Source organism: Acanthopagrus latus, chromosome 15, assembly GCF_904848185.1.
Source record: "Acanthopagrus latus isolate v.2019 chromosome 15, fAcaLat1.1, whole genome shotgun sequence".
Lineage (NCBI taxonomy): Eukaryota > Metazoa > Chordata > Actinopteri > Spariformes > Sparidae > Acanthopagrus > Acanthopagrus latus.
The window spans coordinates 21,376,900-21,396,325 of NC_051053.1; the positions used below are offsets into that span (position 1 = coordinate 21,376,900).

Sequence of the window (19,426 nt, forward strand, 5' to 3'; positions counted from 1 at the left end):
ATAGCTGCACTGTTCAGTCATGTCAGGTCATTTGTTTGGTGTGTGTGTGTGTGTGTATTTTCACTCACTCAGTTGTTGTGTTGCAGAGGGCTGCAGGCAGAGTGAAGGCCGTCTCGTCAGAGCAGATTGGACACACCTGCACTGCCTCCCTGTGTTCAGTCTGTCTGCAGAACCTGCGCTGGCTCTCTCTCTTCTGCCCTGCCAGACCTCAACCACATCTCAGCTCTCTAAAGTTCTTACTATCCATATTTCTGTGTCATTACAGTTTAACAGAATCAGATCAGTCGATCACAGACAAGTCGCTTCAGTGCAACTCTTTTGATCACCGTTGCAATTGTTCAAGTTTTGTGGGTTTAACTGTTTGCTATAATAGTTTGTACTGACAGTGAGACACTTTTGGTGATGAAATATCTCAGGTTTCATTATGTTCTTCAATAATTTCCCTAGATTTGCCTTGGGCTTTGATTCAGCAGCACTAAAACAATTTTTCCACCCTAAAAACATTAAAAAACAAATTCAGTTTACTTTATTATCATCAACTTGATTTAATGAGTCACTCACATTCTTCCAAAAGCAAATAAATATCACAAACACAACCCAAACACTTTTTCAGAGCTTCATATGATCCCATTTACAAATATCTAGGTGAAATTATTTACTCCCAATAGGCGTTCATTCATATCCGCCCACATTCAGTCCATGCTCGTTCTTCTTCAGGTTTTTCTCCAGAGGAAGGCCTTGTTATCCAACACACTGGCCAGTTTATGGTTGAGGGGCTGGTGAAATGCCCTCAGGAGGTCTCTGGTGACTGGAAGCATTGGACCCAGGTTTCTGTCTGCCGCCCGCCGAGTGTTGGACATGGGACGTTTGGACAGTGCTGCTTCTACCCTCTCTGATATCGGACCTGCAGGGAGGTCGAGAGGCTGCTGTCAGATACACAAGAGCAACTCAGTCGCCACAAAGAAAAGCTTCTGCACACAATTCACATTTCTTTATGTTGTAACTGTATGTTTTTATGTATGTGCTTACTGTCCATTTTTTTTGGTATGTCACCACACACAAGAATGGAAAATGTCCTGAATTCCTCTCCACCTCCCAACATGAAACTTAGCTCATATTTAAGTAATGTGAACGTGATATAACATATATTGTAGAAATGTAAATATGATACAAATGTGAATGTATCCTTTGTCTGAAGAAATGTAAAATGCCAACATTTTGTAACAACCCGACACATACACAGAAATATTCAGCCTCTAACTTATCTGAGATTGTATTATACAAAGAGTTTGCACCTTTAGCTTTGTGGTTACGTACCAACACTCAGAAAATCAAACACCTTCCTGATGGTCACTTTCAGGTTAGCTGCGTAGTCCTCCAGTCGAAGAACTAGAATCTGCTCCCTGTGGAAAACTGTCAGCCAGTCCAGCAAGAAGACGATGTACATCCCCAAACTGAGCCTCACCTGCGGGGGAAAAAAATCATATCAGGTCAAGATCAGATTGTTTAGTCAGCTGCTGTTTGAAAGGTCAAAAGAGAACTTTCAATCTGTTAATTAAACATGAACATGAACGTCCTTAAAGAGACCTGTGATGAAAACGTTTATCAAATTTAAGGAATAAAGCGGGTAAAAGTCTTTGTTGTTGTTGAATACCAAGCCTTGTTCTTTAACTATCCTTTTCCAAACACTGGGCATCTTCAAAAGAGCTCTTTAATCGGCACTTATATGTGAGCCCCAAAGAAACCAAATTATCTGTGTGCAAATTATTGAACATGTCTTTATTTTTGAGCTTTTCTTTCTGGAACAGCAGTCCCACGAAGAGAAAAACGCCAACAGATGTTATTATGTAAATATTCAGTATAAACACTGTTAATGTGATCCACATTTGTAGCAGTAGCTTAAATGTCTGTGTCAGTCATGAGCTCTGAATCAAACAGTGAGATTAACTTGATCCAGATGCATTGACACTTTAAGTCCTCATGAGGGCGCCACAGCACAACAACCAGCTGCTGAAACTGGGCTTCTGTGTCCTGTCTCTGGAGAAGGGTGGCACAAGCAGAAATCCCTCATCTCCATCTCATCCGTAACAGGAGAGTAAACACAGACTCTAATGGTGTTGCTCCGGTTGTTTTTCTCAGATTTGAGATTCTGTTTCTGTTCCAGCGGCTTCAGGTTGAGCTGATTGCTGCTTTTTACCGTGCTAAATCTCCCGGTATAACAGTGCTGTCACATACATGCTGTGATTATGGGTGACAGCCGACAGAGCTCATAACTCAGCTCGGTCCTGTGGGAGCGCTGCCTGATGGGATACATGCTGAAGGGTCTGAAGTGAGTCTGGGCGGCTAGTTAGTCATATTTTTCATAGAATGAGATGCACTTCAGTCCATTACGACACGTGTACAACCACCTCCGAGACAGGTAGGAATTCTCACAAAAGAACTTAAGTTAGGTGTAATTAAATACAGTTTTGTGAACCTCATTTGAGCTCACCGGCATGGCGTTGTAGAGGCTGGTGTTGTAGACGCAGGAGTGGAGGGACCTCTCAGACAGGCAGGACTGAAACAACTGCACAGACTCTACGACCTTCTGATGGAAGTCCTCCGCTGACTTGTTGGCCATCTTGAAGTACAGGTAGTCAGAATAAAGTCTGGGAACAGAAGGGAAACAGAGGTGGAAGCCAGTTGGAACTGTGAGCAGATATTTCACTGGATGTTCAACCGGAGCTCTAATTTCAAACGAAAAACATTCTGCAACAATGACGGATTACAGGAAAACCTCTTCATGGGGATCCAAACCAAACAGTTCCGCCACAGAAAAATCACATCTGTATCTATACAGACACATGTGCGGATGGATTTCTCTATAGTACCTCTCAACTGGATCTCTGAGCATGATGATGATTTTGGCATCAGGCTGGACCATGTGGATGAAGTCCTGAGCCAGGAACGGAGGCTCTGTCTCCTCCCCGTCTCGGGGAAGATAGCTCCAGGCTTGATTGTCCCACATAGTGGATGCACTGGCTTCACCTGTCAACACATTGACAGTCTTAGCATCACCCTGGCTGAACAACATTTCATTGAAAATGCAGCGAGTGCACACTCTGGCCTAATGATGTCATGCAGCTGAATTTTAGGCTGAGATGTCCAAGAGATGCTGCAAATTCTGTGCCGGTGTGGGAACATTATGTCCGTCTAAACTACACAGATTTGTGAGAATGAACTTGCAGTTTTTTAGATTTTAATGTAGATGTGTTGTGCTTTTAAATTGTTTTCTTTTCCTTCAGTGTTGTATATATCATTTTGCATGTCAAAGATCTTAAAACTTCAAAAGGTCAAAGTCAGTACCAACAGGAGTTCATCTTTCCCACAGAAAACACTGCTCCTGGAATGCCTCGTCAGTAGTACCACCTTTAATTCTGTGACTTTGTGATGCCATACTACTTCACCATGTAACACAATTGCATAATTAATTCCAACTTGTTTGAAGAGTTGATTTAGCACAGCTGCTCTGATGTTAGCAGTGCTGGCTCAGGCGTTTGTGAGCTGACCAATGATGGGGAGATTGGGTATTTGGGGGGGGTTCTTAAAGAGACAGTAGCTCAAACAGGGCTGCAGCGCTGGACAGCATGAGAAGACGGATGTGTTTTCTTAGCATTAAAAGATGTAAACCTAGCCTAGTAGTAACCCAAAATGAAATTATGAAGCATAAAAATTAGCATGTCTCCTTTAAACACATTTGTGACAGTGCAGTTGCAGCTTTTTAACTTTGTCTAAGTTTGAGGAGAGTCTTTCACTTCAGAAACCAAAGCCAAAAAAACAAATTTCAACAGAAGAAAACCAATAAAACTAAAACATTGAGAACTGCCGTCAAAAGACGACTGCCACTTTTCTTCACAAATGTAATTTCTTTAATTCCTTGTTTATTGAGGGATGTTCTCCATTTCCCCTCAGGGTCAGAAGAAGAAAGCACGGAGAGAAAAAGAATAAAGGCGGTTGTGACAGCAGCGAGAGGCGTTTGAGGTTCTGTGTACACTTCTAAAGAGGCCGAGCCATTCACAGAATATCAAGAATGATGTGAGCACCGCTGTAGGGCTCCTGAGGTCAGAGCCACTTGTTAGAAAATGAGCAAGGCCCGACAATAAAGGAGAGAGGGACAAAAGAGAGCGGTAAGTCAGGATGTTTTGCTGTTTGAAGGTCTTCAGAAAAACACCAATTGAAATCTATCAAGGCTATAAGTTCTTCCATCTGACGCACAATGGACACTAACAATACCAAATCACAAGCCACCCACGCACACACACAAACACTTTCACATGTGTTCACCTGTTATGAACTGCAGTGAGCGGTGGTCTCCAGATGAATTTCCACTGATTTCGTCTTGAATGTTCTGAGCTGCCAAGTCAAACAGATCCAGGTAGTCTTCCACAGGAAAACTTTCCTGGAAGCCGTCTTTGAAACGGATATAACCTGTCGCCCGAGGTAACAGAAAATAACACTCATTATAAACTCTCTTATGGACTTCTTCACCGTGAAATGCATTTAATGGGGTTGTATAAGCTTTGAATCGGGGAGAGCAAATTGAAAATTATTAAAAGCCTTAGTGTTTTGGTCGAGTTGACCTTCATACAAAAAGTAAAAGTTCTCCAGTGAGGATAAAAAATGGAGCAGATGCAGAAGGTCTTTGGTTATAGTCTGAGGTGGTAGGTTAGTGTTTAAGCTTGAAGACTGGCTTATCAACTGGACGAATAACTAACAGATGATCAGATGATTTACCGTGTTTGCTGACTGCACATTTACACAGCCTAGAAGAAAAGGCTTTTTATTATTTTATGTTGGCTGAATTAAAAAATCCCTCTGGATTGACTGCAGTGGATTCAGTTCAGATGTGCACAGGGTGTCGAGATCAGCCCATAATTAATGAGTGACAGTAGCCCGGGGCATTTTCTTTTCCAGCCAATCAGAGTGTGATGATGCCCTTTCTGTGAAGGGTTAACAGAGGTGGGGAAAGGCACCCTGGTCGGTCTGATTCTCATTCTGATACACACTGCAGACCCTCGGCCAGGAACCCTGGTCTGTTTATCTGCTGCCCCTGTTTCTTTGAGTTGTGGGAAATTGTGAGCATCATAAGTCACCATTCCACCAGGTGACCTGCATCCGGGCTGTGTGTCTTTGTGCAGGAGTGTTTCTTGCCTTTCAATAACCTCCTGTCTGCATGTTTCTTTGATTTGTCTTCACTGAACCCCTTCATATCCAAGCCCATCTCCACACCTTCACTGTTCTACCATTTCATTACATTGGGGACTTAAGAGGCAGTAAAATAAAAATAGATTTCAGTTTCATTATTTCCTAAAGAGGTATTATTTCCCTTTCCCCTGAAGAGGCACTTTTTTAATTTTTATCCAAGTATCAGTGACTGTTGGCATTCCTCATAGATTATGTGGTTTGGGGCTGGCTTGTAGACATTTTCCTGCCATTATCGCCACATGCTAGTAAAGATGAGGTGAAAAGTTTCTCCCATTAAAAAAAGACTTTACATCTAAGTTGCTCTTCATAACCTGCCTTTAATCTGCCTTGTTATCTCAATTAATAATTCATCAAGTTGAAATCAAAATAGATCTTGTTTTGTCCAACCAAAACCCAAAAAATTGTAGTGAAAGCAGACTGTTCTCACATCTGAGGGCTTAAATCTGTCAAAAATGTGCCTTTTTTTCATGAACAGCACTTAAACAATGAATCAAAATATCTGCTGGTTAATTCTCTTTCGATCAACTAATCGTGGCAGCTCTTTTTCCATACCAGACATCTGTTTCTTTCTTTTGGATGAATTCAGTCATAACTATCTTTCAATACGTCAGCTAGCTTCCATAGACCTTTGCCAAAATCATGGAAACACTTCTACAAAACCATCTCCTCTTGACTTACCAAAGCGTTTCCTGGTCCACCAGTGCGGCTCCTTCATCGTGTTGAACTTGACCTCCGGATGCAGCAGCAGCCTGTGGAACAAGTCGGTCGTGCCACATTTTGGTTGACCGATGATATAGAAGAACGGCAAACAGCGAAGACGAAAGTGTTTTCCGTCTCTGTGGTGTAAGTGCTGCTGGAAATTAGTCCTCAGGCGGTCACAGACTGTCTTGAAGCTCTTTGAGCGCTGAGTAAAGAGGTTCCTCTTGTACAGATCAGCACTGAGCTCACCAGAGAACTCCTCGTACCAGCAAGGGCTCTTGATGCCAGGCATGAAATGACGAGGAATCACAGAGAATAACTGCAGAGAGGAACAAAGTGACATGACAATACAGAGGGTGGACAAAATAACAGATACTGGATAATACAACAAAGACTTGGAGGTGTAACAGTACATGTATTTGTCCAGAAGTGTAAAGGCACGCTGCAGGCAGTCATACGAAGAATATGTCTGACCCCATCAGTCACACTGTGTTGAGAGTATAACCATTCTGATCACGCTCCAATAAAAGAACGTTAGAAGTAGAAAGTAGCAGTAGAAGAAGACAGTGAGACTGACTGTACATGATGGCAGGTCAAATAAGACACAAGAGCGAGAGGAGCTGCCAACTCTTTTCAAAACAGCTGTGAGGGAAAGTGTCAGCTTCCCAGTGAGCCACTCCTTGTACTACTGTCTGTTGAAAATAAAGGAGAAATAAACCTGGTAAGCTACAGTGTACTCTCTAAAGGGATTTCCTGATGAACAGCAGCTATTTTACCCCTGAAATCAAATAACTCACACTGCACAGAAATGATTACTGTCAGTCAGAGACGACAGTCTGATTCATTCAGTTCTGCGTCTGTGTCACATGGGACCAGTGCAGAGTCCACTTAGAGCATGTTAGATAAAGTGGAATATACTGCAATCTATTTTCAGTTGGATGTTATTTGTACAAAACGTCTTTGTCCAGTGACGGAGCACTTTATCTTGAGACTTGAGAGATGGTTACGTAACCTGGTGCAGTTCATGCTTCATTATAAACACAGAAAATGTTTGCGTGTGCTGTCACAAACTTCAATCAGCCAAGAACATTTCAATTAGTGCATCTCTAATTACAAGTTCTGATGACTTAAAGTATCAAAACATCTTTATTTTTGGGGCCATATGGGATTATTCTGCAGCTTTACAACTGATGCATCATCTTCATCATCATTATTTTGCCCTTTTGTGCAGCTGTTAGTTGCATTATGTTGCACCACTGACACATACTACTACCAGCTGGTCACTGACTCACTACTTGTGATTTCCAGTCTGCCAGTGTTGCTCATGCTTTAGCCATAAACACTACAAACTGATGTAGGATAATATGGAAACCTCTTCTGAGAACATTTACTCAACAGAGCTGAATTTGACTACATTAGCTCACAGCGGTCAGTGGGTCCTTAGAAACACTTAGCGAGACATGTAACCTGATATTAACTACAAGCTTTGCCTCTCAAACCATTACAATGACTCAACACCTCATTATGAGCTTCAGCAAACAGGCATTACAGCAGGGCTGATTGCAAGGTGTTTGTTATTTGTCACACCAACTGAATTATCATCTGGTCCACTGATTTACAGCGCAAACTTACATGTGAGTCCGTTTCGATGACATCCTTTTCATCGGGCACCTTCCTGGGTGTGTATTCCAGTTTGGAGCCGATGAGCCTCACCAGCAGTTTCATGTCTATTAAATTCTTTTCGGAGGAGGTTTCAGCTGCTGTCGCGCTGGTGAGGATGACCACAGGCCTGAACTGATCGGGCGAGGGGGTGAACAAAAGCCCCTTCTTGTCCCACGTCAGGATGTAGGAGGCCATGATGAGGAACGTCAGCGTCAAGCCCATCAGGAAGCTGACCACTTTGACCTTCGAGATGCTCCGCAGGTTCGTCAGTGACAACAGGGGAGCCGACTTAACGTCCACGTTTTCAGACACATTCAGGTGCCTAAAGTCAAAAAATGTCCTGACAGGCTTTTTCCCGTGATAGTCTTCAGCCATGGGCAAGCTGTGGAGGCAGTAATTGTGGTCCTTTTGGGGGTTGGTCCCATATTTGCAGTCCGATAGCGGCATGCTGACATTGAAGAAGAGTCGGCATGTAGGAAAAAGGAGACGGGAAATTACTCTCTCAAAGCCTCACCTACGGGAGTTTGTGTGTCCTGATGTGTCCATTCATCATAGCTTTTAATCTGCAGGTCGTCGTTTGTCTTCATCTCTTCAGCAGGGCGTCCTGTTAATCACAAACAGTTGTTAAAATACAGCTCATGGCTTTATTAAAAGAAAAAAAGACTTTTCCTTTCCTTTGAAGTATTTCAGGCATCTCCAAAAAAGGTGGTGAGAACATTTTTTAATATCAGGGTATTTGAGGGAGCCTCCTGGGGCATCGGTGTGTGAATTTCTATAACTGTGCTGCCGTCTATAGCACAAGCCCACCTCTAAAAATGTTTGAGGTCAGCTGCAGAATGTGTGTGTGTGGTCTGCCTTTCCTTATGACGAGGGGCGTATAGCACACGCAAAGAAAAGCTCTCCTAAGAGACTTCCAAGGTCAGAATAATAGTTACTCTGTAATTCGAAACTAAAAACACACAATTATTCTCTGTGAGCTGAAAGCCCACTCACAGCTCTGTTTAGTTAACCTGGAAATATCATCTGAAGATCAAGGTTTTCTACAGAGGGAAACGAGTTAGGTATTGATACAGGTGGACAGGCAGCGTGGCAAGTGCACCAATTCTGTTATCTTTTCCCTCCACATGAATAATAAAAAAGTGTTCATTATTATTTCTTGGGTTCATGAGAATAAATTCTAGACACTGAGGTGTAAAATGTTTTTAATACACTTCTGTGACACTTCCACAGCCAGTAATGTATTTCTTTTTACTTTTGTTGCAGTTTGTTAGATTTAACAATCCCACTGGACCGGGGAATGAAACCCAGCACCGAGTACACGGAGCTTTCTCTAATTTTACAGCGCTGAGCAACAACGGCCTGTTAAAGCGTTGCCACAAAAAACATGATGTGACTCAACATCACGCTCACGTTATTAAATGGCGTCTCTGTCTCAGTTATCTGGGCGACATTTCTTAAACATACAAATAACTTTCAGCTGGTTATTAAACAGTTTCACATATACTGATGCTTCTAGTGTATAAACAAACACGTAAATCAGCGTAAATCAGCATGAATCAGCGTGACCATAAACATAGTTATTATAGATTTGCTTAAAGCAACATATGTAGAAATTGGCATGTTGTTCAATTTGGCGTCCCCGACAGTCATAACACCACTGTGGTGAGTACAAATCCCAGGTGTGTAACAGTTTGTCAGACGTAATGTGGGTGTTAACTACAAACAAAACTCGTTACGTCACAACAATATTATGTGTTGAAAACTTGTATGTTAACGTAAACACCATCACAATGACTCTGAAGCTGTTATTTTTTTAGGTGAGAGAGTTACATAATGTCGCCTTAAAGCCTCTCAACGGGTCGGATTTCATTTCCATGTCGGATACGTCACAAATTATTTTAGTTGTTGAGTGCTGAGGATGAATTGAGAAGTCACAGTCTGAGGCTAGAAGCTGCTCTGTAGTCTGGAATATTACAGCGCAATAACAAACTTTACCTCATTTCACCAGGGCTTTATTACAGTTATTAATCTAACGCAGCTACAAATAGGTAGATGATCTCATGGCGTGCCTCCTGCAAACAGCTGATTAAAAATACGTTGCCTATTTCCCTAATCAGAAAACAGATCTTTACGAGAGGAGGCGGTGATGCTCAAACCACGTTTGTCCACAGGGGTCGCCAGAATCAACAACAGTGTAGTTCCTTGTTGCTGCGTTAATTTGTTTCATTGCAAGTGATGCAACTAGAGCCCGACCAATATTTGTTTTAGGTGTTAATACTGATATTAGGGGGTTAAAAACTACAATAACAATATTTTGGCCGATGATCACATGAATGCAGTTCTGCAACAAAGACATGAAATCATGGCAGGATATTTTAATGTTTAACAATAAATGTTACGATGAACTTTTACTGAAAGAAACTAGACGTCACTATGAATTTAATAATCATAAATTATCCCGAGCATCATTTTTTACAATATAATCTCTTAAGAATGGTTTCATATTGGTGCATATCAGACATTCATTCACATCAATACTGACTTATATCTCTGTGATTGGCCAATACAGGCTGAGAATATTGATCACTGTATGTACAGTAAATAAGCAACTGCAACCAGCTAGAAACCATTTACTTTGTGCACCGACACTGCAGCCGCCTGCAGAAGTGATTGGCAGCTTGCTATCGTATCTGCAGGGCAGGTCTTTCCTTTCACCTACTGTAGCTGTTACTGATAGCAAAATCTTAAATTATTGGACGATGTTGTGAAAAAGATACAAGCCTGGGGAGGATTTCAGAGGTTACTGGCTGTGTTGAGAGAGAAACAGAGAGAGAGGGGGAGAGAGGGCGATGCTCTGTGATAGACAGCCACGTCTCAAATGTTCACCCGTTAAGTGGTGAAAGCTTTTCAGACGTCACCAATGCGTAATCGCGAGGACATGTTAAATATGAGGATGGGACCGCACTGTTTACACGCAAACTAGTCATAAAGTTGTCAGACCAAACAGATTAAAGAGGTTCTCCAGTTAAAGGGGGATTGCTTCTCAGCCTGTAAAAACACTTTAATTGCATCTTTGCAGCTCAGAGGGGAGCCTTTCAAAATCTTTAGAAACAAAACAAAAAAAACAAACAACCCCTTCAAGACATTTTAAAGAATTATCACAACTAACTGCACTAACGAACCCGCCTGTCACCCGCGGACGTGCTCCTTCTCAGCAGGCCATTCCAAACAAAGTCGGCATCGGTTCGAACTCGCTGTATGTTTGCACAGAGGGCTGAAAGGTCCGCGAGAAAGCCGCCTCACACCTGCAGATTTCAAAATGGGGCGACGCTGAGCCCTTGCAGACTTATCAGGAATGCAAGGCAATATCTGCAGACCTCGGCGGGTAGACGCTGGGCTTGGGTAAGGAACTTTTTTTCGACCCCTCTAGAGGGTTTATGGACCTCATATAATGTCAGCAGATAGCAGTGGGCTCTCTAAAATGTCAACGATACCTCTCACTAAATGTCTACATCCAGGACTTAATAGTTTAAACTACACAGAACCTTTGCATATCTTATACTGTTTCCTCATATTCTGATGTTGTTTATATTCTTTTTAATGTGTAAAGCCCTTTGTAGCTGTGTTTTGAAAAGCATCACATCAATAAATGATACTGCTCTCTGGTTTAATTCTATATTTCTGAAAAATCCAGGTAATTGCTCTCCTCTCTGTTCTCTGCAGCTATTAATCTACTCTCCTCATTAAAGATTAATGCCTAGTTCGAGGAAAAAATTCAAAGTGCGGGAGAAGAGAGCGATTTGGAAATGTGATAGAGCATGAAGAGGACAGTGAGAGTAAAGGCTAAAGCGTGGAGCGGAGAAGTGAAGTGGTGCAGATGAGGGAAAAAAACAGTGTGAGAAAGAGCAGGGAAGACAGCCTTTGGACCTCTTAGGTCTGAAAAAAAATCGATCTGTGGCGGGAAGCAAACAGCAGGCGGGATTGACTGAGATGAAACCCCGTCATCAAAATCCTGCTGACTCTGAGAAAACAAAAAAAAACCTGCATTCATCATTGTATTAGAAGCCTTTGTTGTCCCACGAGGACAAAATGTCAGGACTGATCTGGTGCCAGAGCCAGAATAGATATTACTCATGTAGTCGGAGTTTGTCGGATTATCTGAAAAGGCTACAGAAAACACTATGATAGTGTTATGTCTTGGTGTCTTGCTTCTTTTTTTTCCTATGCAGCTACTGTACTCTCAATATCTCCATCTATATCTTTTGAATCATCAATCATAAACAAAGTCCATGAATCTTGTCCAAAAACAAGACTGGGAGTCCACAGTGGTGATTGAGCTTAAGTGGCTCCCGAATGTTCACATCAGCATCCAACATGCTCACAATGACGATGCAAACATGCTGATATTAAGCCAGTATGATTACCATGTTTACAACTCAGTGTGGTTTAACACAAAACACTAAGTATAACTTATGCTGATGGGAATATCTTCAGTTTTTCAGGCACTTGGACATAAAGAAATCAAAGTTTTGATCTTGAATTTCTGATGCCAGTAAACAACTTGGAAAGGCAAAACTTTATTCCTTGACAGTCTAACATGGACTAACTTCAACCAATCAGATCATGAGTAGGAGAGCGCCACAACCAGCAGAGTCTGTTGGTAAGTCAAACTCTTGAGGTACGTGTCCACAGACGGCATCCTTCAACAACCACGCAAACACTTACTGGCCGCATCTGACTCAGGATTTTGAAATGGACCAACATGGTGGAAACTTTCTCTTATGTTTCAAAAAACAGCTCAGCGAAATGTGCTTTTGAAGACATAATAAGCGAGAAATAAGGCATGCAGTTGCTGAATCCATCTTCATTTTAACTTGACAATGATTTATTGTCATAGTTTGAAAGGAGTTTGCAGAGGAACATGAATGTGTGTGCCAAATTTCAAGCAAATCCATGCAACATTTCACTAAAAAACACAAATGATCACCTTATTGTGGAACTACAGAAGCTGTTAAGATTCATCATCTGCACACATGATTGTCTGGCGAAATTTCATGGTTTTAAAATGTTGAGTTTTTCAGTTTGGACCAAAGGAAGTAGTGGATTGACCAACAGACCAGCACTGTCTGGCTCTTTCACAGCCACACACTTTCTTTTATTTCTTTTCACGTCTATATTGATTTAAAACCTCGCTCATTCTGGGGCCTCAGGGTGGCGACACTGCCAGACAGTTGTTCAGTCCAACACAAACATCAACATATCACAACAACTACTTGGATATTACTCCTGATCTGTTGATGAGAAACATCAGGACATTTTTTTGTTTGTGTCACAGTCAGGCCAAAATTTCAGACTTGTTGAAATGAACTGGGCAGATTGCCATGGAATTTTGAGAGCCGTGTGATGCTCCCAGAGGATGAACTTTGCCTATTTGGACAGTGGATTTCCTTCTTTTCCCATCCTCATGTCAAAATATCGACTTCGCACAAGATATCCCACAAAACGTGGTGCAGACCGCCCTGAAATGTGTTGAATCTGTTCAGGCTGAGGGGGCAGCAGTTCTTGATTTTATTAAACCAAAGCTTTTTTATTTCTCACACGAGCCAAGAGGTCAAGGCTAGACGAGCTGCTACTTCTTACATTCAATTACAATTCATATTAACCAGGTCTCCTCTCTAGATGATAAATAAGCGTATGAACTCCACTCCTCTGCTGTTTGCATATATTATCAAACTATGACTGAGATTTGTTTAGGGTTTTTTTTACAACACAGCCAACAAACTCCAACTGGAAATTCTACATTGTGTTGTTTTTAAAATCCAATCTTTCTGTTTACCTTCTTTCTGAATCCTTATCAAATCCGCTGGGGACCATGAATGTTTGCACCAAAATTTCACAGTAAGCTTTAATACGGTTGTTGAGAAATCAAGATAAAAAAAAAGTGTATTTCATCATTCCAATAAAGGACTTGTCAGTGGATCTCTAAAGTTATTAGCATGCTATCATCTGGGAACCATGAATCCAGGCAGATGATGAGATGTTTAATGGAGGAAGTGAATAGTCAAGCGAGAAGTCATGAGAACTAAGTAAATGTAAACTGGTGTTAATCATTTACCTATGTGCTTTTTAATTATAGTATTCATGAGTCTGATAAAAGAGGACGACAGCAGGGGAGATATCAGCCACCGTCCTCACCTCCAACGTCTCAAACCTCGAGTGTGGAGCAGACGTGAAGCGTGGAGGGTCGAACTACTTCAGGCAGCTCCGTGTCTCGCTCTCACAACATCTCCTTCCTACGAATAGCTACTGGGACACCGATTACCATGGCAACGGTGGAAGCTTTGAAGCATTTGCGTCAGACCGAGTCTTTTGCACTCTGCCTGCTGTCCACTGCACCTACAGTGATAACCACCTCCAGCTGATGCGTGATAACAACACTTTAAGCTGAAGTGATGATGGTCCATCCTATCGGGAAGCGTGTGGCGGTAATATGGACAAACCATGAAAGCTCGTTATCTTTAATTCTCCCCCAGCTGTGCAGATCCCACAGCTGTGTCAGATTAAGCATTCAACCTTGTTGTGCTGTTGGTAAAGATCAACAATTACGCTGTCGAGCGGCAGGCCTGTGTCTTCTTCCCCTCTCCTTCCAGTCAAGGCAACGGTATATGGAAATTTGATTGCGTTGACTTCAGATGGGCTCTCACGCATCCGCTTTATCTGCCCGCTTGAAATTCTCTTTGGAGTGTTAAATGCATGCTCCTTACGCGCTGCCTCCTCGTCTTGCACCGTCTAATTTATCCCGCCTCTCTTTACCCTTCACCACAAAACGATGCCAATCAGCCTCAACCCATTCTGTGCTGCAGATACCGAGATAACAACGGAACAACAAATCAGCATCCCTGCAGAGGCGGAACGCTGCGTGCCGTATGCAGACCTCTCTTAAGCATCAACATCATGAAAAAGAAAAAGATGATCCACTGTGACCAAGAAATCAATGAAAGTGAGCAGAAAATCAGCCCCTGGAGCCTGAACTCAGCATACGCACATATTCTCGCCTCTCGTGAAACATGTTTCAATCATGTCTCTGTGTTTATAACTGTGTAAACACGCCCCGACCTTGTACAGTATACTCTGGGACTGGAACTTGGCTGAATCCCAGTGCTGGGAAATGGGAGGCACCAATGCCACAAAAGGAAATAAAGCAGACTCGCTGCTGATGGGGAAGCGAAACAAAGACGGATTGGATACCAAACTGAAGCAATAATACAACTTTCTCTATGTGGATGAAAAAGAGCTCAAGAGTCAGAGTAGTTTTAAGGACAGAAAACAACAATTACTCCCAGCTGAGGGGGGGTGCTCAGACAACAGGATTTTTTTTTTATTTCCCAATCAGATTAGGGATGATATCTTGGCAGGAAATCTAACAGCTCCCTAAAACCACAAATATCTCAGGAAGTGGACTTCATCCGTCTCATGATTCTGGACAAGTCCTCCCTTTCCTTTTCACATCCTACTAAAAAGAAATGGATAAGCAGGTTGATTTTCTGTCGCTGGAGAGAGAGAAACTCTCTGACGGCTTCATTTTGAATAAGCGGCCCGGTGAAGCAATGCTGCAGTCTCAACAAAACAGAAGATGTGCGGAGAAAGCACCAGAAATATTAAAACCTCTTGTTTAATATTTGTGTCTGTCTTGATCAGCCAGGTCACCACAGTCCACCTTGACATCTGGAGCGCAGCTGTGGTGCTCAGCTCAGCTGTGTACATGTGCATGCATGTACGTGTATATATCTGTGTCCATGTGTTTTCCTAATAGCAACAGGTTGTTTGCTTTGGCAGCGCTTTAAAACCAATGTGACATTAATAACAAGCAGCCAACATGGAGATCGTTTGTTCTTCTGTTTAACGAGTGCGAGGGAGAAGGAACGTGCAGTTCTGAGGAATAGAGGTGGATTTGAGGTCTTCCTGGGTGGGCGGTGCAGCCTTTTGTCACTGAAAGGGTAATTCCGGTTTATTACAGGTTGGGCTGTCAGAGAGCTGTCCGTTTGCTTGTGACGGCTGACATCTGTGACACGGCATCTAAGTTCAACAGTCACACAGGTCTGCCGGGTGAAGGCACCTTTTCTTCGGAGTCGAAAGAAAAGGTGAGCCTTCCCTGAATGCAGGTAATATTCCCTCATGACACAAACTACAGTCAGTCAAAGCTGAACCAGGACTTCAGTCTGTAAACATCACGGGTGTATTAAGAGACCTGTTTTGTAACATTGTATAGTATCGGAGAGATACTGCATTAAAGCATTAAATATTATCATGCTAACAGGCTAGCCTCAGCCTTTCCTCTCTCGTTACACCACTAGCTGCACAGCTAACTAGCTAATAGCAGCTACAGCAGCAGTTAGCAGTTACTTCGGGGGTACAGTGCCCCCTGTTTGTCTACTCTATGAATGTAAGAGGTGGCCAGTTCTGTACATATTGCACCTTTAAGGCCAACCTCGGCTTTACTGAATAAATCCTGTGTTTCTTGTTTCATCTGTGCTCCCAGGTGTCAGCAGTTAACTTTGTGTTTACTGACAGAATCAAAGTTGTCATACATCATCCTTTTTAATGCGTCCTGGGCAATGTTACAAAAGATGTTTCATTTGATTTCATTTTTATGTGATTACAAAATGATGATGAGGCTTAATAATCCGACCACAGGGAGTTTTTCTGTCCCTGCCAGGACCAAAGGCTCTCACCACAAGATAGAAATGAAACAGTTTTGAACACAGATTATTGAAAACCTGATTGAGCATGTCGATTTGAATGTTTTATTTTGTTTGGTTTTTTTCCGGTCTAAAAAGAGTAACTACTCTGCCTGTTCATGTTGTGCACTGAGAGGCAAAAACTCGACTGAGGCTTTGGTTGGCAACCCGCAGCTCGATGTTTCTCCATCGATGGGACACATGTATTTCTTGAGTCACAACCAGGAGTGCATTTGGTTGCCATTCAGGAACAAACCGTTCGAAGACAGAACCTGTCAGTGGCGTTCAACTGCTGCTGCTTTTGATTGAGTGTGACGACCTACTACTGTTAATCCTGCTTGCACACACAAAACGTTGCCACATGACGTGTTGCAGCTCGTCCGAGTTCTTTATCGAGCCCTTGTGAGCCAAAAGCTGTTCACACGCTCAATATGTATCTGGGGGTGAAACACAGAAGTTCATACTTGAGAAATGAATAATTCTAATTTTAAAAACCTTTTACAATTAAGCCTGTAATTACCGTGTGTCATGAGCGTAATTATTTGTTATGAATCACACGCGACTTCTATGAATACATTTCCCTTCTAGCGCTGCCTGATCCCACAATGTAATTGTTTTTATACTTTTGGGAAAATATTAGTCTTGGCTGATGACTCAGATTCTCATTCAGGGCTGCAGCACGTACGCAGCTAATTGTGGACATTTTGATTTAATGCGTGTCTTGAACTTTTCAGAGATCGCTGTCGGTGATTAAATAGTAAAGTTAAAATGTTGGGTGTATTGTTATAAAAATGGTTATCGCATAAAAATAACATCAGCTTCTAAAAGCAAAAATAGTCATGGCTTATGCAGCAGTGTACATAAGCATATTATGTGCTGGATGTTCAAATTCAATTATTTTGTCACACATTCTCAACACAGTTTCCTTTTTTTTGTGCACATGCAAACTCAACCAAACAACTCTGTTTTGACGGATGAAAAAGAGACAGGATACTTTTTTTTTTTTTAAATCAGCTCCAGTGACAGAAGAAATGATGTCGGAGCAACAAATCATCAGGCGGCGAGGGAAAAACAAACACAGAAAAAAAAAAAAAATCCCTGTGAAAAACATCATCCATCAGGGAAAATTACTCAACAGGCAGAACAGCTCGAGCGGAACAACAAGGGAGTGAAAGATGCAGATAAGAGTTTGACCGAGCTGAATCTTCCTCTCTCAAAACCGTTTTTCGCGTCAGAAAAAATAATGCAGAGCCCATCATGTGTTTTCTGAGGGATCGCCGTCATCTGAGGTCAAAAACGACCAACTCTCAGAATAGAAACTGGGAGCTGTTGCCAGAAAACTTGAGTATCATGCAATCCCGTCCTGCATTCCTAATGTGCTCTGTTCTCTTCTTCCATTTGTGGTGGACCCCCTGAGTCCAGTCTAAACAATCTGATACAGGACGACTCTCTCTCCCTTCTCATACTTTTACCATTACCTAACCCTTCCAACGTCGGCTCTTGCCAAGAGAAGCACGGCTCTGACATCTCAGCCGCCCTCGACATTTGTTCCACAAACTCAGGGGGCAACCTAAAACCTTTCCTGCCCGGTCGAGCGGGGCAGACTGCGTGGCTGGGACTGAGCGTTGCCTTGAGTTATGGTGGGGTGGCGTGGAGAGGTGCTACACTTCACCTTCTCTCTCGCTCGTTCACCCTCCAATTAACAATAAAATACAACTTTAGTGATTTAGAAAGCTGCACTGAGAGTCCACAGAGGCAGGCTTGTCCGAAAGGTCACCCGCCTACCTGTCAGGACGTCGGCTCCGCACTGTCAGCGGCGCCGCAGCTCCTTTTAATGGACTCGACCAGGGGAGGAAATTGAACTAAATGTCAAGCGGTAACAGCGGGTGCACAAACCTCTCGCACATATCTGCCTGGCCCCCAGACTTCAAGACCAAAGAGTCCACAGAAGTCCACAGAAACCATTTAGGCATCATGGAAGGAATGAGGAATCTGTCGGCGCCGTGTTACAACAAACAGAACAATAATTACAAGATGAGTAAGAGCGTGTGTGTACTAATGTTTACAGCCATCGCCTCATAACTCTGCCTTGTTTGTGGTTCAATCTCTGGTAGATCGAGAGTCTTTCTGCCCCCCCACCACCCCCCCAGAGACCTGACACTGAGATACTCTGCAGCTGTTCAGCGAGGGAGAAAATTCAACCAGGAGGATGTTAGTTTTAGGAATTAGAGAGACTTAAACACATAGTTTCCCTTCTTTGGGGGGACTTTACAACTCATCTCTGACGCTTATTGAAGAATTTGTATGCTGTGATTACATCTTTGGGGAAGTTTGGGCTAATATTACAGTTGTGTCTCCGTATAAAGCTGCACTAATCTAAAATATGAGATAGAGAACAGATTATTTAAAAAATGAAAGGTACATTCGTGAGAGAATATTTTGAAATTTCAGTGAGGAAAAAACATATTTCAGCAAAGGAATACCCTACAAAATATCACAGAATCTTTATCTCGCCTCAATCTTTCTGTAATAATCGACTGAATGAATAAATGACAGATACTCACACTGGAGTTGGGTCGCTTTACCACGCGCGCCTGTTCTGGTGCCGCTCGCGAGCCACGCTGACCACCAATCACAGCGGTTGGAACGAGCCGACAGGTGTGGTGAGACCGACCCGACCGTGTCCTCAGGGTGCGCGCTGCTCATGTTGACAAACGCAGTCAGCGCTGTGTCGCGGAAATGCGAGACTTTCCGGAGTCTCCATCTGACTGACTGACTGAGCTGCCTCCTGCCCGAGCGCAACACACAGTGAAGAGGAGGAGGAGGAGGAGGAGGTGTGTGTGTGTGTGTGTGTGTGCAGCACCAGTCGGTTTCATCTTTTGCTTTTCTTTCTGCATGATGAGCGGTTAGGTAAGACTTCCCCGAGGTGGGTCCAGTTGGTCACAGGGGACACGCTGAAACACTCACCGTGATGCGATGCAAGAATCCACAGAGGCTCGATGATATCTGTGACTGGAGATAAAGACAAGCTGTTTCCTTTGTTCCTGAACTCAGTTCGCCCACCAGGAGTCCACCAAACATTC

At 42.8% G+C, this 19,426-nt stretch overlaps 1 protein-coding gene across 2 annotated transcripts; it reads right to left on the bottom strand.

The window, feature by feature from the left end:
- Nucleotides 1-307: 307 nt before the first annotated feature.
- Nucleotides 308-19,426, bottom strand: LOC119034142 (carbohydrate sulfotransferase 15-like). 2 transcript variants are annotated; one of them, XM_037124903.1, is made up of 8 exons: nt 19,311-19,426; nt 7,576-8,209; nt 5,923-6,262; nt 4,324-4,467; nt 2,871-3,027; nt 2,492-2,648; nt 1,318-1,465; nt 308-904 (listed from the first exon to the last, which is right to left on the bottom strand). In XM_037124903.1, the coding sequence occupies exons 2-8, from the start codon at nt 8,050-8,052 to the stop codon at nt 714-716; spliced, it is 1,614 nt and encodes a 537-aa protein (XP_036980798.1). In that variant the 5' UTR covers nt 8,053-8,209; nt 19,311-19,426; the 3' UTR covers nt 308-713. The 2 variants fall into 2 exon arrangements, with proteins under 2 accessions (XP_036980798.1, XP_036980796.1); XM_037124901.1 differs by lacking the exon at nt 19,311-19,426 and adding an exon at nt 18,908-19,256.